Raw genomic sequence first — 18423 nt, 5'->3', positions numbered from 1 at the left:
TATTTAACAATGAATTATGCAGCTATGAGTTGTCAATCAAAAATACACCACAACTGTCTTCTTTTTATGCCCAATATAAACAGCAGCTGTGCCAATTGATGTGAACCTGGGATGATTGACAGTTGACAGCATACATGTTCTGACATACTGGAAGCCCCGCCCCCTTCCACCATCTCACCTTAGTACTCCTTTGGCCCATGCTCTTACCTCTGCTCAATTTTCCCGCTTGAAGGATGCACTGACGTGGCGCCCTCGCTTTCTGTCAAGGTAAATGGAGAATGTTTCGAGTTCAGTAACGTGACATAAAATCTCTGTCTATGTGTGACTTAGCTAACATTACACACGTATATAGCTACCACTGGTTAACTATTTATTAGGAATGCCCCGAAAGACTACACACACAATCATTTACACCTAGAGGCAATTTAGTATAACCAAGCTACCAAGTGGCATGTTTTGGGGAGGTGGGAGGCAACCAGAGAACGAGGAGGAAACCCACATGGACACGAGGAGAACATGCAGAACTCCACACAGACAGTAACCGACAGTGAGCTCAAGATCGACCTGGGACCCTGGAGCTGTGAGACAGTGATGCTACCAGTGTTAATTAAACATAGTGGAGTAGGAAAAGTCACAGTTGAACCTGCCGTAATTATGTCATTATTATACCTTGGGTTTCCTGACCTTGGACTAGGAAAGACCAAAGAAAACCCATACTCAACTCAGAACTGCTACGTAGAACGTCAGGAAGGTCTCCTCAACCTTGAGTTTAGCAAGTGACATCAAATCATCATGGCTGCTCACAGCATCAACAGTAAACAAAGTAGCACTTCTTTACTTTTAAACGAGTTATACAGTTTATATTCGTATTTGCTTTAGATCAGTCAACATACAGACATATTAGCTGCTTAAATCTCTAACGCTGACTATATAGTTAGCTGTTTTGAGGATGTAAATATACACTGCTCCTCACCATTGCCTGGCTAGTACTTTGCTAACAAAAGACGAACATGGAGGCATCCATGTTTTTCCCTCACTTTGTAGCTCGAAATCACGGTGGTTGAAAAAGGTGTGATTCCAAGTTCTGACTTCCCACTGCTGAGTTAAGACGAATACAGCATTACTACACAACTCACTTGATGAAAACCATGATATGGGACAGTCTGATAGTTTAAAAAAAAAGGTGGGATTTCCCATGTTGCAGTATCATTACCATACAAACACTACAGGCCACATCACAATACTGTTAAAGAATCAAATTTTTAAATGAAGGATTTTTTTTCACCATATAAAGTGAAAAGTGTGTGATTTAAGTGTACGCAAGTGAAAAAAGCATGCAAAAAAAAAAAAAACCCAGCATGTGTAAGCTTTTTCACACACAAGCAAGTTACACACCCTACCGTGTGAAATAACACTATTAAAATAGAAGTGTAGTTAAGACGTATGTGTGACAAAAATAATTCCAAAACATGTCAGGGTTTCAAATATGTGTCAGGGTTAAGCCTATTTCTGGACTATATTTTAGAATACATTTTCCATTCTAATTTTACATTACATTTATCCATCACATTATACTGAGTTGCCAGTTTATTAGATACACAATGAGTCAAAGGTTTTTAAATCAATAAGTAGCTATTATTAAATGTTTGTTGAATTGAGAAATGTTAGTAACTATTTTTTTTAATTGGAAAAATATTCAGTACTGTGCAAAAGTCTTAGGCACCCTATTTTTTTTTAAAGTACAAACTTTGTTATAGAGTTTTATTTTATGATTTCTACATTAGAGTCAGCACAAAAACATTTTAGATTTCCAAACATTAGTTTTTCAGCACAAAATTAAATGTTACAGAAAAATGTTTGTATGTCAGTAAAGAAAGCAGCAGATTATGTAAGAGACACTTTTCAGACAAAAAAAACACAATGAAGGGTTTTGCTGCAAAAATAAGAAGCGAGTCGACAGTCAAAGTCTCCAGACTAAGAGCTCATTTCCTTATAAAACTGCACACACTGTACCTGAGACTATTCTTTTTTTTTTGAACACCAAACATTGACTTTGTTTCATTTATTTCCTGCTCTTCACAGTATTTATTAATGCAGAAACATTTAATTGCATTATTTTTGAAATTAAAGGCATCTTTGCTCTACAGCATTTCTTTGCATTTGCCTAAGACTTCTGCACACTAAAATCGTTATCACTCTAATTAGTTTAGTCACACTTCATTTATATTTTACAGTTAACACCAGTTTAATAAATCTGAGAATGAGCAGTTAATAAGCTTTCATAATTTAATTGCTATTATTTGGTGTCATTCTGTGTAGTCTGGGGCAATAAAACTTTAAAAGGCATTACAACTGTAGACTGCTGGAGTCGGATGTAGTCCAATTTATTGCCCAGTTTCTTCCCCCAAGCAAACAGACTCCTCACTACCTAGAGACTGGAGTGACACCAACACACACACACACACACACACACACACACACACTCGTGCTCAACTGAACACCATTCCACTCACGCTGCAATTTTTGCACGTCTTTGTTAAATTGCTGCTAAGAATACCATAAAAAAAATACTGTATTGCCCACCTTTTTGCTGCTAACTAATATGTTATGTTTACATTTACAGCATTTATTATTATACTGTAATATCTTTTTGCACTTTATTCCACACTAGAAGTGTGTACTGGTCGGCGCTGCACTGTCCTTTACTGTGCCTATTGTCCTGTTTTAGTAATTATTGTACTGTCTTGCACTGTTTGCACACATCTGCACACGTGCACTTCACGTAGTCCTGTGTAGGTCTGTGTAGTCTTGTTTAGTTCTGTGTAGTCTCATAGCTCTGTGTTGTTTTATGTAGCACCAGCTGCATATGGTTGAAATGACAGTAAAACCACTTGCCTTATATCACAGCACTGATAAAGATGTGTGTAAATGCTGAATTGTTTTGCTGTGATGAGACATTTATTTAGCGTTTATGGAAGGAGTCTCCAGTGTCGGTGCTTTGTAACAGGACAAAGTAGGTCTACATCTTGACAAGTTCAAGAGGAAAAAAAAAAAAACCGCAAGTCATGACAGGAACTAAGTTGTTCTGAGGACATGCATGGTTCGGTAACTCTTTGCTTCATCACACCACCACGTCATTTTACCTTTTTTTTTATTACTTTTTTTTCCTCCACATCCCCTAGGTGTTTTACTCCAAAACACAGTTTTAAACCTTACCTCTATCTGTGTAATCTGTAGCCTGTAGGACATTACAATGGATGATAGTAAATCATTTGAAGAATACTGGTGATGGGGTAGAAGGTATCTGACACTTAGCAACATGTGCATAGCAACAGATACAGCGCCAGATGGCTACAAAGTGGCCTATATGGCATGTGCTAAAAGCGTAATTACATGGTACATGTATTTTACAGACTGGCACCTCGATGTATAAATGGTACATTACAAACCATTACTTCTGTATGTTTCCTGTCACTCAGAAGTACGTCTGGCTATGATTAACATCATGCTTATAAACGCTCCTGGTGGTGAATGACGCAACGTGCATGCGGAAATTCACATTAATCTTTTTGGTGGCTGGTTGGTGACACGCTCTTCAGTTCTCCTCAGCTCTAACGCGAGAAGAAGTGCTGAAGGATTTGCACTGAAGCGGCACAATGGATATATTAGTGAAAGAAGGCTCGCTGTTTTTACAGGGAGTCAAATTTGGAAAGGTGAGTCTTTAATTAAACACTTCTAACGCTGGTGTATGAGTCTTAAGGATAAACAAAGGAAAAGTTCCTAATACTTGTAGTAATTATTAATGTGAAACGCTTCAGTGTACCTGCCGTTTCAATCATCATATCTTGGCTCATTACTGCAAATACCACAAAATAATAAAAACGTAATGCTGACTATCATATTAATGCTACTATGGTTTTTAAAAAAACATTTTAAACACAGGATATATTTCCTTCACAACAACCTCTGAGCTTATTCAGGTAAATAACTTAATTTTAGTTTAAAAAACAGTATGGTTTTCCCCCATCCCTGCCCACTATAACTTCATTTTACCTTGAAATATAATCATTATAATACCTTAAATCATATTATTTGCATTCATATGTGAATCCATTTATCATCTCCTGCCTGAAACATCCTTGACTATGAGTCATCCATTATAGGTTATTAATAAAAGGGCATTTCAGCTTCATAAAATCCAGTTAAAATGGTTACCTGAACACATTAATCCCTGTGAAATATCTGGAACACTCCACAACAGGAAACTGCATCATCTGAATTTCCTAAAAATCATGGGAAGAAGAAGAAGAAAAAAAAATTCTCATTTTCCCCTTATTTTCAATGATATTCTGATACTGATGAAGTCACTTTGAAAATACGCAAATTGTAGATAGCAAGTAAATTATTAATTTTAAAAAATAATGTTAATTAAATCATCTGAAAGTCCTTCATGTCTTTATGCCATTATCACAGGCACTAGTTTACCCCATTTAATGTATTTATTCATTTCATCCTTAAAAACTCAACTCTGATACTCATTTAAGAACAAAATCCAGCAAAGAAACCTTGTTTAAAAAAAAAAAAAGAAAGAAAGAAAAAGTACATTTTTGCTGACCCTGGCTGTAAAAATCACCCAGGACATCTCAAACAAAACGTCTGAGGTGTTATTTTCATACAAAGTATATTTTTGTCCACTTTCGGTACTCATGTGGTTATCGCAGATAGATAGACAGACAGGTTTGTTTTTTCCCCTCCCCAATCCACCAGCATGAAAATGCTGCTAAATTATTCATAACAAATCGTGGGAACTTGGGAGTGTCTGGATAATATTAACATGCTGCATTAGGAAAAGCCGCAGCTGTTTAGGCACCCGAGGTGTCTCCGTTTGCACAACGGCATTTATAGGCTATGAATCATGCATATGAGAGTGAGGCAGCTCAGCGTCTCAGCTTCTTACCTCCAGCACTTACCCGGTCTCGGTGCAGAAATACAGAAACAAGCTGTTTGATAATGCTCAGAGTTCAATTAGAGAAGAAAGGACTTTACTTCCCTCGCTGCAGATCTCCACACTAACTTGTAATCACATGCAAAGGACCGGAGCATGTATATGTAAATATAGATAAATAGGTAGGGTACACTCTCTGGCCACATCCTGTTTCCTGCCAGTTATGTTGCCCATACACTGAGTAATATCTGTGGTCTGGAACACATTCCCAAATGCTCTGATGATGGCGAATCTTTCTGACCAAGTGACAGGAAATAAAATGCCACATCATCAATTTTACTCTATTTGCAAAAACCAACATTTAATTAAACGACTTTAAATAAGTAAAGAATAAACATCTGGGAGGCCTGCTGTTATAGGAAAATAAGCAACAACAGGGTGGAAAGACACTGTTTAATGTTGTGAAACACCCACCAACTCAACTTAGTTCCTGTTATCACTTACATTCTAGCAGCTATAAACAGTCCTTCCCTTATCGGCCTCTCTTCTGAACATAATAAAAAAAACGCAGCTTATCATTTTACTGATAAACCACAAAGTGTAAACTCATCTGTCTTTAAGATGTCGGAAAAGTGAGGGGGTTCCTTCCGACTATCGTGAAGCGCTGACCCTGGAGACTCCTACTGACCAATTAAAATCGAGAATTCCACAGTGCCTAAAGTGGTCTAATTCTTTTATTATAGTCTCAAAATGAGAAGTTTTACACGAAAGACTAAATTCGTAATTCATAATGCCGGTACCTTTCCATGTCCCTGTGTCTCTGTGTGATGAATAGAAGATCTGGAGGAAGATTTGGGTGACAGTGTTTAAGCCTAGCCAGGCGGGAATCGGTCGCATTGAGATGTATGACATGAGGGAAGGAGCAGGCATGTCTGCGAAGCTTGCCATGCTAAAGAAAGCTGAGAAGCGGGTGATCCGGCTGGCAGAGTGCCTCAGCGTGACGCCGGCGCTGGGTGAAAGCTGCCCGGCAGGCTGCACAGCCTTTTACCTCAACACAGCTCAGCGCATCTACACGCTGGCAGCGCCGACGCAGGACGACTGGGTATCTGCTCTCTGCTCTCTGGCATTTCAGGTAAAATCATTGTGCAACCATTAAAAATCAACATTGTGCATTAATTCCTTTAAGAGTACAATGACATTAATGTGACTGAAAAGCCATTTGAGGGACACAGTTTTGTTGTAATAATGCCAGCACTTTTTAAAAAAGTTAAAAACGCTTTTAGGGGGTCACATGGTGGCAGGGGAGGCTGATGTATATGAGCTCACAGGGCTAAGTCTTTCAAAGATAAAAAAATTCTTACAAAACTGTTGTAACAAAATACACAGAATGGCGTGAAGAATCGAGAAGAGATGCTGGGGCTGATTTCTTTCTAGCCCAGTCTGTAAATTCATGCAGCCAATCAGTGACAAACATATCATGTGATTACCCAGAAGGAAAAGCCTCCTAGATTTGCTCTCCATTTGCGCTGATATTTTTCAGACAAACCTGTAACACGTTAGCAGTCAGTAGCAGTAATTAAGTAAGCGGAGGTGAAGTACAGTTGCCTTCGGAGAAGTAACTTAAAGTAGACACTGACCAATCAGAGTACAAATTACACAAAAGGAAAGAAGACAGCACTTAACTAGTGTTTTCTGTTTTGAACGGAAGGGTTACAGCTTTTCTGTCTGGTACTCCGGGGGAACATGGCATGAACATTTCAGACTTAAAACACTTTAGAACAAATCTTAGAAAAAATTTCGAACTCACAAATGTCTGTCTGTCTTTAAAGTGTGTGTGTGTGTGTTTGTGCATGTGTAATAGTTACCACATCTCATTCTTATCAATGAGACCCCGTGATATAATGCATTGCCTAACTCTAATACTTTTATTATCGAGCTGGTGATAGATTTTTGCTCACATCTAATATGAACTGTATGAACTCTAGGTTCATAAGCTCACAAACTTGTCACATGCTGTTGCCAAGCACCGCCTACTTTCAGAAGAGGCTATTTGACGGACACTTCAAATATCCAATCACAGAGCTTAAATTTTGTGCGAGGGGAAGATGGAGGAAAAAGATGCTTCAATAAAACGGCTTCAAAGAAAACTCTTGAATAACTTCAGAAAAAAAAAAAAAACAGTTTTTTCAGTCTTTCCCCAAAGAGCCCACTGTTGTCAAAGAACAAGCACTGGGTCATTCTGTTAAGCAAATAATGACATTTAAGTGCACTTCAGTGAGACAGGTAAATATACATATTTAAAGCTGTTATCTAGCTAATTAGCATAAGTATTAAAATCACTGAACAGTTAGTTAGCCGATGCTAACTGAGTTATAAGAGTTGTAAGAGTTTACCACTTACTAGCTGTCGAGGAGAGACACGAGTTACCAGAAATACCAAAAATATCAAACTTTTGGAGCTTTGTTCTGTCCTTTTTTTTCTCTTTCACCTCTCTCAGCGCCATTTTTATGTTCATAATTGAAACGCCGACTCTCTTTAGCACTGCTGCAAACACTTAGCATCCAACAAACCTAATTAAACTGACCATTAACGCTCCCCAAACCACGTGATCAATTTAGGCGCATCCTATTGGATAGTGATACAAAATTACAAAATGGATGAACTTCAAGTTATCATGTACTAGGTACAGTTTAAAAAGTCAGTTGTAACCATGAACTAAATTTATTTGGCTGTCACTGTTTCTATAAAAGGCAGAAGACACAAGCTGTGATAGTTAAATAAAGTAATACCTCAGTGCTGTTACAGTCTTAATTCTGACTCATCAGGAAGTGTTGAATTTTCTATAATAGCAGCTCTGACAATAGTTCCAGCTGTAATTCAAATCAAATCTCATATTGATGCATGCCTTCTCTTACATTATTGTTTCCATAATCACATAAGTTTTTTGTGAGATGTTTATTTAGCTGGAACTTTATGTTTTCCAACAAGGGAAAGTATTCAGGACATAGGTGTTTGCATTTTCTACTTTCTCTGCAATATGCCAAGCTCCATTTTTGTTTGTCTTATTAACTTCAGAAGAGAGGAAAAAAGAGAAGCTGGTGAGAAAATGAGTGTTTACAGCTGCAAAAAAGTGATAACAGGAACTAACATGTTTCATAGATATTTCACAACATTAAATAACCCTATAAAAGGATTAGAATTGGTCCAGGACATATCACACCACCCCGTCACTGATTATTTTCCTTTTACGTCACACCTTAAAGTGTTATTCTTTACAGAAACTACATTCAATTTTCTATGCTAGTGTGCTACATAGTGCAACTAATTATCAAGTGTAGGGTACAGTGTTATTTTAAACACAGCCCCCTCTAAAAGGCACCATGAATTTAATGTCCTCCTAAAAGGACAAACATAACGAATAATTCAGACTTCACCCTTACTTATTTTAAGCATTTTTGGTATATGATTAAAAAGCTTAATTGAATCAGGACAGGTATTCACAAAGCCTCTCCGATCACCGTCAAATAAAACTGATACCACATCAACAGATCTTCTTGTCTTTCAGCTCTCTAAGACCACACAAGCATAAATAAGCTGCAAAGTATATTTTATACAATGTGATGATAAAGCAGCAGATTTTATAGCTCATGTCACACTGAGGACTGCTGGGAATAATCTTCTGTGCTGGGGTTTATTTCCTGTGTGATAACTGAACCTGCAGAATGAGGAAGTTCTGATAAACCTCACCTCGTCTTCACATCTCACTCTGTTGCTTGCACAAGATCTTTTCTGGCTGCTCTTCAAAGACGAGATGTGAAAAAGAGGAATTGCATATGCTGACCGTTTTGTAACATCTCCATTTATTTTCTCAGTGGAACGAGGGAGGTGGCGAGGCCAGGAGAGCGCAGGGAGATGGTGGTGGTGATGATGCGCCCATGACTGAAAACGACATCTACTCCACCTTGAGTCCAGGTGAAGTGGAGCTCCTTGTTTTTTTTTAAACTGCTTTATCGGCTTTATCATTCCCTGCTTGGTGCACATCACTAGTTTTTAAGAATTTAAGTGAATTCTACTGTCATTTCAGCCATCTCTGAGGATTCTGAGATTCTTCTAAAATGATAGGTCTGGGCCTTGTAGAGGCTGACCTCAAGTCATGATTGTTATCAGTGTTTTGCAAAAGCATGTGTTCTAACAGGAAATGCACCAGTTTCTGTGTATTGTGCACTGTGTGTACTTTTGACCCAGTCAGTAAAAAGAATTGGTGACATCAAGACATGATTTCGATAAATTTTATTATTAGTCATAGCCCTACTGGGACACAAATATACCATGAACTCATGTCTGGTCATTTTGTGTCTATGAGCTAGTGACATTTGGTCTGTTAGTAAGATTTCAGATGCTAGGGGCAATATATCATAGCCACTCCATCTACGGGCATGTTTTTGGAGGACCAGGAGGAAACCCACATGCACATGGGGAGAACATGCAAAGCTCCACAGAGACAGTAAACCGAGCTTAGGATCGAAGCGGGTCCCAGGAGCTCTGAGACTAATACTCACCATGCTGTCCCATGCTTATCTTTCTATCCAAGAAAACTTCACTGTATGGAAAGGAGTTTGCAGAGTTACATCAATATGGTCTCTCATTCTGCATACAGGTCAGTTCCAGGTGACGGTGGCAAGCTCAGAGGCATCCATTCGTTGCTGCATGTTCGGATCGTACCTGCTGTCCCCTGAGAAAGAGTCCCTGTGCCTGCTGAACATGAAGACAGGCCATGCTGCGTTCTGCTGGCCGTATCGCTTTCTCCGCAGATTTGGCCTGGTCAAGGTATGCATATTTAAACATATTCAAAATGGCAACCATAAGTCTTTTTTTAGGTTTATATTACTGATTCTTTCATAGTAAAGGCTATGTGGCTTTCATAGTTGTGACTATGTAAAAAAAAAAAAAAAAAAACACAAAAACTGTAAACCACCAACACCTACTCCCACTCACTGCTAACCCCAAAGAACAATCATCCCTCCCCCACGAATAAACACATAAATGAAAATAAAAGAATGGGAGAAGGCCGTACTTGGGTGACAAGTAATGAAGGACTGCCAGCACCTATAAAACTAATTTGGGGTCCCTCATGGGACAAGTACAAGGTTAAAAGCTGCAGAAAATGATCTTTTGCACACTGCATGGGGCATCATTTCAAACATGTCCTTGTCAGCCTAACAAGTTCCAGCAATTAAGAAGAATTAAGGCAAGGACTTGTGCTCCTTCACCCTTACCTATTTTTGACCCCTCAGCATTTTCTTAAAGTTCTAGGTTCTCAGATTCAACAAAAGACTTATACATTTTTGTCAACCCTGTTACAGGAAGGAATAACTATCGAGGCAGGCCGTCGTTGCCAAACAGGAGAGGGCCTCTTCATTTTCCTTTCCAAGCAGGGGCCACAGATCTACCGGGCTATCGAGGAGGCCATCATGCATCAAAGCGTGCAAGACCTGCTGTCCAAAGCTACCGCTTTGCCGCAAGAGAATACGCTCCCACCGCCACCGCCACCGCCACCGCAAACAGCCAGTCCGGCATCTCCAAAATCTGGCATCTCTCGAAGAAACCTTGCACTACCTGCACTTCCCGGCACAAAACCCCCCATCAGAAGCCCTCAACCTGAATCTACCGAAGCACTGTATGCCAAGGTAAAGCCTCTGCCCAAACCAAGAAATGTACCGACACCTCCAGCTTTGCCTGTGCCCAAACTCATGCCTGAGCCAGAGACAAAGCCAAAAGATTTGGACATTAGTGACCAGGAACCTGACTATGAGTCCTGTGACTGGAACCAGAAAACCCAGACGAAGGAGGACAGTTCTGACAGTCAGTTGTACAGCACAGTCAGACCTCTGCTCCATACCAGAAGAAAACCCGATGTAGATACCAACCAAGAGCAGCTTAAAAGCAGCCGACAGTCTCCCGAATTTGGCCACGCCGAAGTCCCGGTCAGCTTCAAACAAATCCTATCCGATGTTCTCTTCAAAGATGTGACCAGGATCGCACCACCTCCTCCACCCAAAACATACAGAGAGAACTCAAATCTCTCAGCTGAACCGGATTACTATGAGATCCAGAAATGAACTAACCACTATTAAAAGAAACCCAACCGTAGTGTGTTCGGAAGGTCTGAAGCAACGTGGATCTGATTTCCCAGCTGTTGTAAAACCTTCGTGCAAAAATGCTTTTTCTATCAGGTCTCAATTTGATTTCTCTGGTACCAAGTGTATGATGGAGCTTGAAATAGTGCAGATTGAAGATTGGTAGAACGCTATCGTGACTGAATTGTCCTGATGCGTCAAAAAGTTCGAAGACGTAGTTCGAAGACGTATCAGACTGCGTTCGTGCACCAGTGCATCATTCTCATTGAAATGAATGGTTTGTGAGCGCTACAGAATGTATTTATTGCACTCTGCTTGACAAATTGCCTTTTAAGTGTTGCTGTATTAAAGTATTGGCACTCCTAGCTCTGCTTGGGTTGCTGGCTACTACTTCAGCCGGCCAACCAACTTGCTGTGTTGCTCTTGTACTTAATAGTTCACTCTGTTATGGAGACATCCAACTGAGCCAAGAACATTTTAATGTACAATAAGTTATGTCTATTTTTTTAAATATCATATCAAAGAAAATCAACATTTTGAATAGTTCCATACTAACTGTGCTCATTACTAGTTATCAGCCCACAGCCTCCAGAGAAAAGATTGACAGATCTTGAATAATGTACTTGAATAATGTACGGATAGTTATGGGTTCGGTACTAAGAATTGGCCGATACTCCGAGCTCCGGGAGCGCTCGTTCCCTAATGAACACGATTAGATCCAGTGCGTTCCTTTGCACTATGCATACAGTAACTGCAATGATATTGAATGTAAGGAAAATTGTTATTTATGGTGAACATGATGAGTGTGTCAGAGGTTACACATAATGTAATAATATATAATATAAAACATATTTAATCATAACAGAATGTAAATGGTCTATACATTAAAACAGTAAATGCTTTTTTGCCTCTTAAATTATGGTTTTTATTAAACAGTTTGAGTTGGAAAACGATTGCATTACATACATAAATAGCAGTTGGTTCATTGGCAGTGGATTTATGTTACGTGTGGATGTAGATCACAATGCTCAGGTAATAAAGTGCAGAAATCCAAAAAAAAAAAAAACAGAGTTTCACGTAAAGGTTATTCTGTGGGCCATCTTGAGTTCATATTCATTTCCGCAACAGGCTACTTTAACAACTACTGCATCTATTTGGTCCCCTTTAATGTCTACTAAAACACAGACAGAGATAATAGTTTTATGAGCCCACATACAATCGCAGGTTTATTTTTAGGGCTGCAATAATACCTTGTTTGTGAAAGATTATTGCTGTGTTATTGGCCTTTACAATACTGGTATATCAGAGAAAATCTTCCAAATAATTTGACCAAAAAATATAAAAAAACAAACAAACAAAAAATATAGCAGGCCTGTGTTTAACCATGTCATTTTGTTTTGGTCTCCAATTGTACATATCAAAAAGTCATAAACACACTAATATTAGTAGAATAAATAAGCTGACTCTAATGCTAAAAAAATATTTCTGTAGGCTTTTCTGTCCTTTCTTTTTTAAAGACACAAATGGTTCAGTCTGTCCTGTACACAGACTCTTTATTTAAATGGGCTATTGTAGGCTAATCATGCCTTTCTCCTAGAAAACAAAGAAGAAAAAGAGAAAGAAATCAGAAATGAGATGAAGGGTGAGCTAGAAAATAAAAGTGAAGTTAAGGTGAGCTTCTTTTGTAAAACTTTAAACTAGTTTACACTGAGTAAACACTCGAGCGTCCCAGATAAAAACAATCGATGTGGCTGTTTGAACAGAAGACGAGACGGTAAAAATGAGAACAATAAAAGTAAAGGGAAGTGTGTTTACAGTGCAATTACTGATAACGCCCTGTTTTAATGATATTATGTAAAATCTGTGAACAAAAGCTCGTTTAAGTACAGGATTGGCACAGCTAGGAATCTCACCGTCCAGCGACAGCCCTGCAGACGAAGCCCTCGGCTGGGAAAAGCCTCAGACTGGACAGAAGTCTCCGCTCGTTGGAAAGTCAGAAGTGTGAAACTACTCTTATAGCACAGGAAATTGTAATTTCTGTCATACATGTGACACTTTTTATCCATTTATAGATACACTTAGTGTTGTGAAGACTTTCCCATGGCGGAAAACTCTCCTTAAGGAAAGCTTAACCATATGTGTGTATGTATATATTCACCACACTATGCTACTATCAGAGCCGCTGTTATAGAAAATAAATCAACCCCTTCTGACTCGAGAATATAGTGATGGTGAATGTGGTATAAATACAGTTAGCGAACTGACTTAACTCTTGGTGCTTACTGTTAGTTAGCTATCCAAATTAGCTAAATAGATAGCTCACATTAACCAAAACAACAAACTGGAGTTAGGCAAGTTAGCTAGAATGTTTGTGAATAGTAAAATTTTTTTAGTTGGAAATTTGTTAGTAAAAAAATAAATAAATTGTGTGGCAATGAATAAAAAGTATTCTGTTACATGCTGTTTTAGGTTTGAAATTACTATTAGGTGTGTGTTAGCTACTTCCGGCCATTCAGGGGCTTCCTCTTCACCCAGCCTGGGGCTTCACAGCTGAGCTTTAGTGTCATTAGAAAATATCGGTGTCTTGGTATTTAATAATCACTACACAGTCATTTGCTCATATATACGCAGTTTTTTTCCCTCCCCATCAGGTGCTCACTGAGTTCCCGGATGTCCTTCTTCGGCGTCACTGCAGTGTGAAGACTCTCCGTCGCTGCCGTTGGCCGACGCGAGCTCCATTTTTTCGGGATCAAAGTGAGCCGAGGGCGCGGACAGGATCAGCACGTGTCCTTCGGTCACCGGAGCCGCGGATGGCGTCGTTGTCGTCGTCGTCGCGTCCACGGCGTAACCGGCGCACGGCGTCTGAAAGCAGCGACGCGCGCGAGATGCGTCCCCGGTGCCACGCGCCGCAACGCCCTCGAGCAGCTCGGACAGTTCGGCGATGTAGATCTGCGCCATCTGCAGCGTGTCGTACTTGGACAGCTTCTTGTCGTTCTCCAGGGAAGGGATGACGCTGCGCAGGCGGTCGAACGCGCGGTTCAGGCCGTGCATGCGCCGGCGCTCGCGCGCGTTCGCCGCGACGCGCCGGTGCCTGTGCGCGGCGCCCAGAGGATGCTCTTTAGGGGCAACGGCGGCGACAGGGTCCGGCGAGGTGTCCGGAGTGACGTCGGGCGAGGCGCGCGCGTAATGACTGGGACGGGCCGCGGCGGGGGCATGCGCGTGCGCGCTCATCCAGCCCCGCGGGTCACTGCGGGTCAGCGTCGCGCGCTCGGACTGGGGGATGTCCTGCGGGCGCTTTGGCACGTGCGCTTCCGACCAAGTCAAAAGTTCAGCATTGGCCATCATGGTCAGAATATAAGACTTGGTGGAAAAATAAAACGTGTAGAGGCCTTGATGTGGGTCAGTTTTATTAATTCCAGTAAAGGAAAAATAATAATAATAATAAAAAAATAATATGGAGCAAAAATCCTTGATGCTCTTCAACACTCCTCCAGGCACCTTTTTAAATCCCAGCACCTCTACTAGGAGTTAAAGGAAGTAGGCAAAAAAAAAAAAAAAAAGCAATGATGAATCTGTTGGAAACTTTGCAGGTGAAGCAGAAGGACTTGATCCCTCTCGCCTCCTCAAGCTGCCTTTTCCAAGTCCAAGCAATTCTTCTATGAGTTAAAATGAGTTTAAAAACCTCAGCTGAAGATCTTTAAGGACGGTGCATCTACTCAGACACTGATCTACTGTCAGATGTGGAGACACTTCCTGCCTTCATCCAGGTGCCTTGATTGCTCCTTTAGTACCCATTCGGAGTGGACCCTCCTCCCCTCGGAGCTACAGTCGGGTGTTTCAGGGCCAATAGGAAAAGTTCCTCTCACGCCCACAGAAGAAAGGAGGATTTGTGGTTTTGACACTTTAGGAAGGCAATTGTTCTCTTGTGATGGATGATTTTGGGAGGGAAAATGTTACATTATAATACTAATTGCATTGTGATTCTTCTCTTTGGAGAGAAAAGATTATTCCACCACCAAAAAAAAAAAAAAAAAGATGGTCTCTGTGTAAGCCAAAACACATGGATAGGTGATATTTTTACACCATGATAAGTCACTGCACTGTTTATTTTCTTCTATCCACGACTAATTAATGAGATCAGAATTTCATGCTTTTGGTGAAAACACACCACAGGATCCGACTTCAGTTAGGAAAAACGTTCTTATTTTCTTCAAAACTAGTTTAAATTTCAAGATTCCACATCGCAATAATAAATTGCATATCCTAGTCAATGTGTGCAAAACATTTATACCAGTGCTGAACTTGGGACTGTTGAGCAAACATCCTTATACACTGGAATCAACAGTCAGCGCCATTGGGGAAGGAGCTGACTTCTTACAGCAGCGTGATGTATGATTGTGTCAGTTCTCAAATAAACTGTAAAAGGGAGCAGCGGAGTGTTTAAGGCTATAAACCGAGCAGGTGGAAGGCGGCTCGTGAGGCACACCTGTCGAACCCCGTAACTCCAGCCCAAGCAATGAATCACTCAGGTCAACAAGATGGACTCAAATAATAACAAGCACTGAGCCAAGATCATCGACTGCTGTGGCATGCTGCCGTGGAAAGGAGATTTCATTCCAATATAATTTTGTGCCGTATCTATTTCTTCCTCAAGTGAACGTAAAAATTAAACTGAGCTTAACTCAACACTTAATAAACATGTATTTATGCTTAAAATGCATATAAATTAATTTGTATATTATACACAATATACTGTATGTATATATAAAATTACATTTTAAGATATTTTTAATTATCCAACCACTTAATATAATAAATACACAAATAAATATCTAAAATATAAGTTTTTTTTAGTATAAGACGTTGTCATTTTTATTTAATGTATACATTTTTAACATAACTACTTTAATATATTTATTGTGTATTCAATTAATTATTAAAATGCATTTTATGAAAACCTGAAAAAATAGTTGAGCTTCTTTTAAATGTATCTATTTTTATAAGAAAATGTTTATATTTTATTTATTGAATAAATGCAATTTAATTTATACCATCTATAAATAAATATACTATAGATTATGACGGTTAAAATATTATTAATAATACAAAAAAAACTCTATATAAACTAAATTTACATGCAGATCCTCTTAAAGAGCTGAAACTGCAAATGATGCAAGTGATCGAGAATCTTTAAATATTCACAACCTGAACGAGTTTGTACAAGTGCTACCTAAAAAAGGACAAAAGTGCATAAACAATAAATGATAAATGCCAGTGCAGAGCAACACCACGACGGATTAGTTCGAGGCAGGTCTTCAGGGTCGTTAATGTGTAGCTCTGCATTTCCTGCCTGTAAGCGTTTTTGCCTTTTGGCTCAGCAGACACCCGAGGGCTGAGTTCCATCAGCACTGTAACACTCGCGGCCTTGTGTTTTGGCATGGATGGTGGTGGGGTGTGGGGAAGATCATCGTAAGTCAGTCGGTCCCCAGGGGCCCCGAGAGGCTGCTCATCTGAGGGAGGGATGAAAAGGGGCGCGAGGCGGGTTGCCTGGCGTCCCCTGGCACCCGTCGCCCAGTCTGAGGCTCGCTGCACATCTCCCATATGCTGTCATGGGTTACGGTTAAACTTTTTTTTCTGGAGTCTTGGTGAAAAGTTGACGGCAGCGTGGGGTGAAAACAATGATTTCAGTTACAGCTCCATGTCTGACACCCTAATAATATAATAAATAATTATTTACATAGCACCCTTCCCTTCCTTTATTAAAATTGAATGAATTTAAATGTATTTTCTACATCTAAATATTTAGATGTAAAAAATACAGCAAGATCCCTAATTCATTGTGAGATAATTTAATGAATATAATGCATATCCTAACAAAGGAAATATTTCAAAATGGTACCAAGTTCCTAGGTTTACGACTATCAGTCTGTATGTGTGTGTGCACGTGTGTAATAGAGAGAAAGCGAGAGTGAGTGTGCGTATGTGGTAAATATTAAAGTTAAATAAGGAAATCAGCATGACCTGCTAGCCCGTCATCGGGTTAATGAGCCTTACACGGAGCTGAATAAATGGGCACGCTCTGCGTCCATTCATTTTCCTCCACGCATGTTTAATCCTCGCCACCCTACTGGCGCGCGCAACAGCCTGCAGCCCTGCCGAATAGGCAATGAGGAGAGAGAGTCCCACTCCCCATCTGCTGTGGCCCTGAGACCCGGGGGAGTGGAAGATGGCAGGAGCGTATCAAAGGTCAATCTGGAAACAGCCACCCGCCGTGCCGGTGTTTGAAGCCCACTGAGGCAGACGGCCACGCACGGGCCAGCAGACTGGAGCTGGTTTTCAAATCCTGCTCCTGCGCTGCACTTTTTACAGCACCTGAAACCTCAGTTTAAAAAAAAAAATCAGGTAAAACATGTCTTGTTCAGAGATCTAAATATCTGCAAAATTAGTCTGAGCACCGTAAATATTCCTAGATAAAAAAGAAATCTAACAGCTTTAATTAACACTTGTTTTATGTGGCTGTTTTTGAGATGTAGAAACGCAGATCTCTCCGCTTCTTCTTCCTTCCTTCGCCTTGGTAAAAGCGACCATATTTTATAGGCTGTGACCCTGAACAGTTCCGAATCAACACCTCGGACCATATTCATTAGCATTCTAATATGACTCTGCTCTCCTTGCTGTCTGACAAATGAGGTCACCTTAAACCTTGGTCATGATAGGTTTTATGAGCATGTGTCATCTCTCAGATGCTAAGACCACTCAGATAGAACGGGCCTTACAGACCAGAAATAGAATTTAGACCATGTTCTAAAAATGAACTGTTACTGCTGTTAATGCATTGCATGGCATACAGCATCTGAACAGGATGCTATAGACCTTATACCTGGACACTATAGACCATGTACCAGGATGCTGTAGACATACCTGGATGTTATAGACCTTATGACTGGACACTATAGACCTTATATCTGGACGCTATAGACCATATGCCTGGACACTATAGAAATTATATCTGGACATTATAGACCTTATATCTAGACACTATATATCTTATACCTGGACGCTATTGACCTTATACCTGTATGTAACAGACCTTAGAATAGTTCAAAAGCGCTAGGGTTTCTGACTCTATCCTGACCTTGGGTGCATGTTCTCCCCATGTCTCAGTTCTTTGGTTTCCTCTCATCTTGCAAAAGCAAGCCAGTAGTTCAATCAGCTAAATTGCTGAAATCGCCCCTAGATGTGAGCGAGTGTGTATGTGTGTGTATGGTGTCCTGTGATGGACTGGCGTTCCCATCCAGGGTGTATTCCTGCTTCACTCGTAGTGTTCCCGGAATAGGCTCA

The 18423-nt window shown here is 40.1% G+C and overlaps 2 protein-coding genes and 1 long non-coding RNA gene across 5 annotated transcripts; 1 reads left to right on the top strand and 2 right to left on the bottom strand.

Annotated features, from left to right (window-relative positions):
- Positions 1-129: 129 nt before the first annotated feature.
- Positions 130-11974, top strand: dok3 (docking protein 3). 3 transcript variants are annotated; one of them, XM_026947066.3, is made up of 5 exons: positions 130-267; positions 5781-6077; positions 8818-8917; positions 9603-9772; positions 10309-11974. In XM_026947066.3, the coding sequence occupies exons 2-5, from the start codon at positions 5847-5849 to the stop codon at positions 11062-11064; spliced, it is 1257 nt and encodes a 418-aa protein (XP_026802867.3). In that variant the 5' UTR covers positions 130-267; positions 5781-5846; the 3' UTR covers positions 11065-11974. The 3 variants fall into 3 exon arrangements, with proteins under 3 accessions (XP_026802867.3, XP_026802866.3, XP_026802865.3); XM_026947065.3 differs by lacking the exon at positions 130-267 and adding an exon at positions 2461-3713 and having other exon boundaries at positions 5784-6077; XM_026947064.3 differs by lacking the exon at positions 130-267 and adding an exon at positions 2461-3713.
- Positions 208-8789, bottom strand: LOC113546955 (uncharacterized). The gene is made up of 3 exons (XR_003404766.3): positions 7346-8789; positions 4216-4283; positions 208-259 (listed from the first exon to the last, which is right to left on the bottom strand). It is a non-coding gene; the product is annotated as an uncharacterized LOC113546955 (long non-coding RNA).
- Positions 11975-12508: 534 nt separating the features above from the next.
- atoh1b (atonal bHLH transcription factor 1b) lies at positions 12509-14610 on the bottom strand. Its single transcript, XM_026947067.3, has one exon. It carries the CDS (start codon positions 14425-14427, stop codon positions 13738-13740), a length of 690 nt encoding a protein of 229 aa, XP_026802868.1. The 5' UTR covers positions 14428-14610; the 3' UTR covers positions 12509-13737.
- Between the last annotated feature and the right edge of the window lie 3813 nt (positions 14611-18423).

This window comes from Pangasianodon hypophthalmus, chromosome 13, assembly GCF_027358585.1.
Source record: "Pangasianodon hypophthalmus isolate fPanHyp1 chromosome 13, fPanHyp1.pri, whole genome shotgun sequence".
Lineage (NCBI taxonomy): Eukaryota > Metazoa > Chordata > Actinopteri > Siluriformes > Pangasiidae > Pangasianodon > Pangasianodon hypophthalmus.
Note: the sequence above shows the minus strand (reverse complement) of the source record. Positions and strands in the feature narration are given on the sequence as shown.

Coding starts and splice junctions, on each gene's coding strand:
- atoh1b (XM_026947067.3), bottom strand. CDS start 14,427: ATGATGGCCAATGCTGAACTTTTGACTTGGTCGGAAGCGCACGTGCCA.
- dok3 (XM_026947064.3), top strand. CDS start 3,657: ATGGATATATTAGTGAAAGAAGGCTCGCTGTTTTTACAGGGAGTCAAA. Junction 6,078..8,817: donor TCTGCTCTCTGGCATTTCAG/GTAAAATCATTG, acceptor TTATTTTCTCAG/TGGAACGAGGGAGGTGGCGA. Junction 8,918..9,602: donor CTACTCCACCTTGAGTCCAG/GTGAAGTGGAGC, acceptor TTCTGCATACAG/GTCAGTTCCAGGTGACGGTG.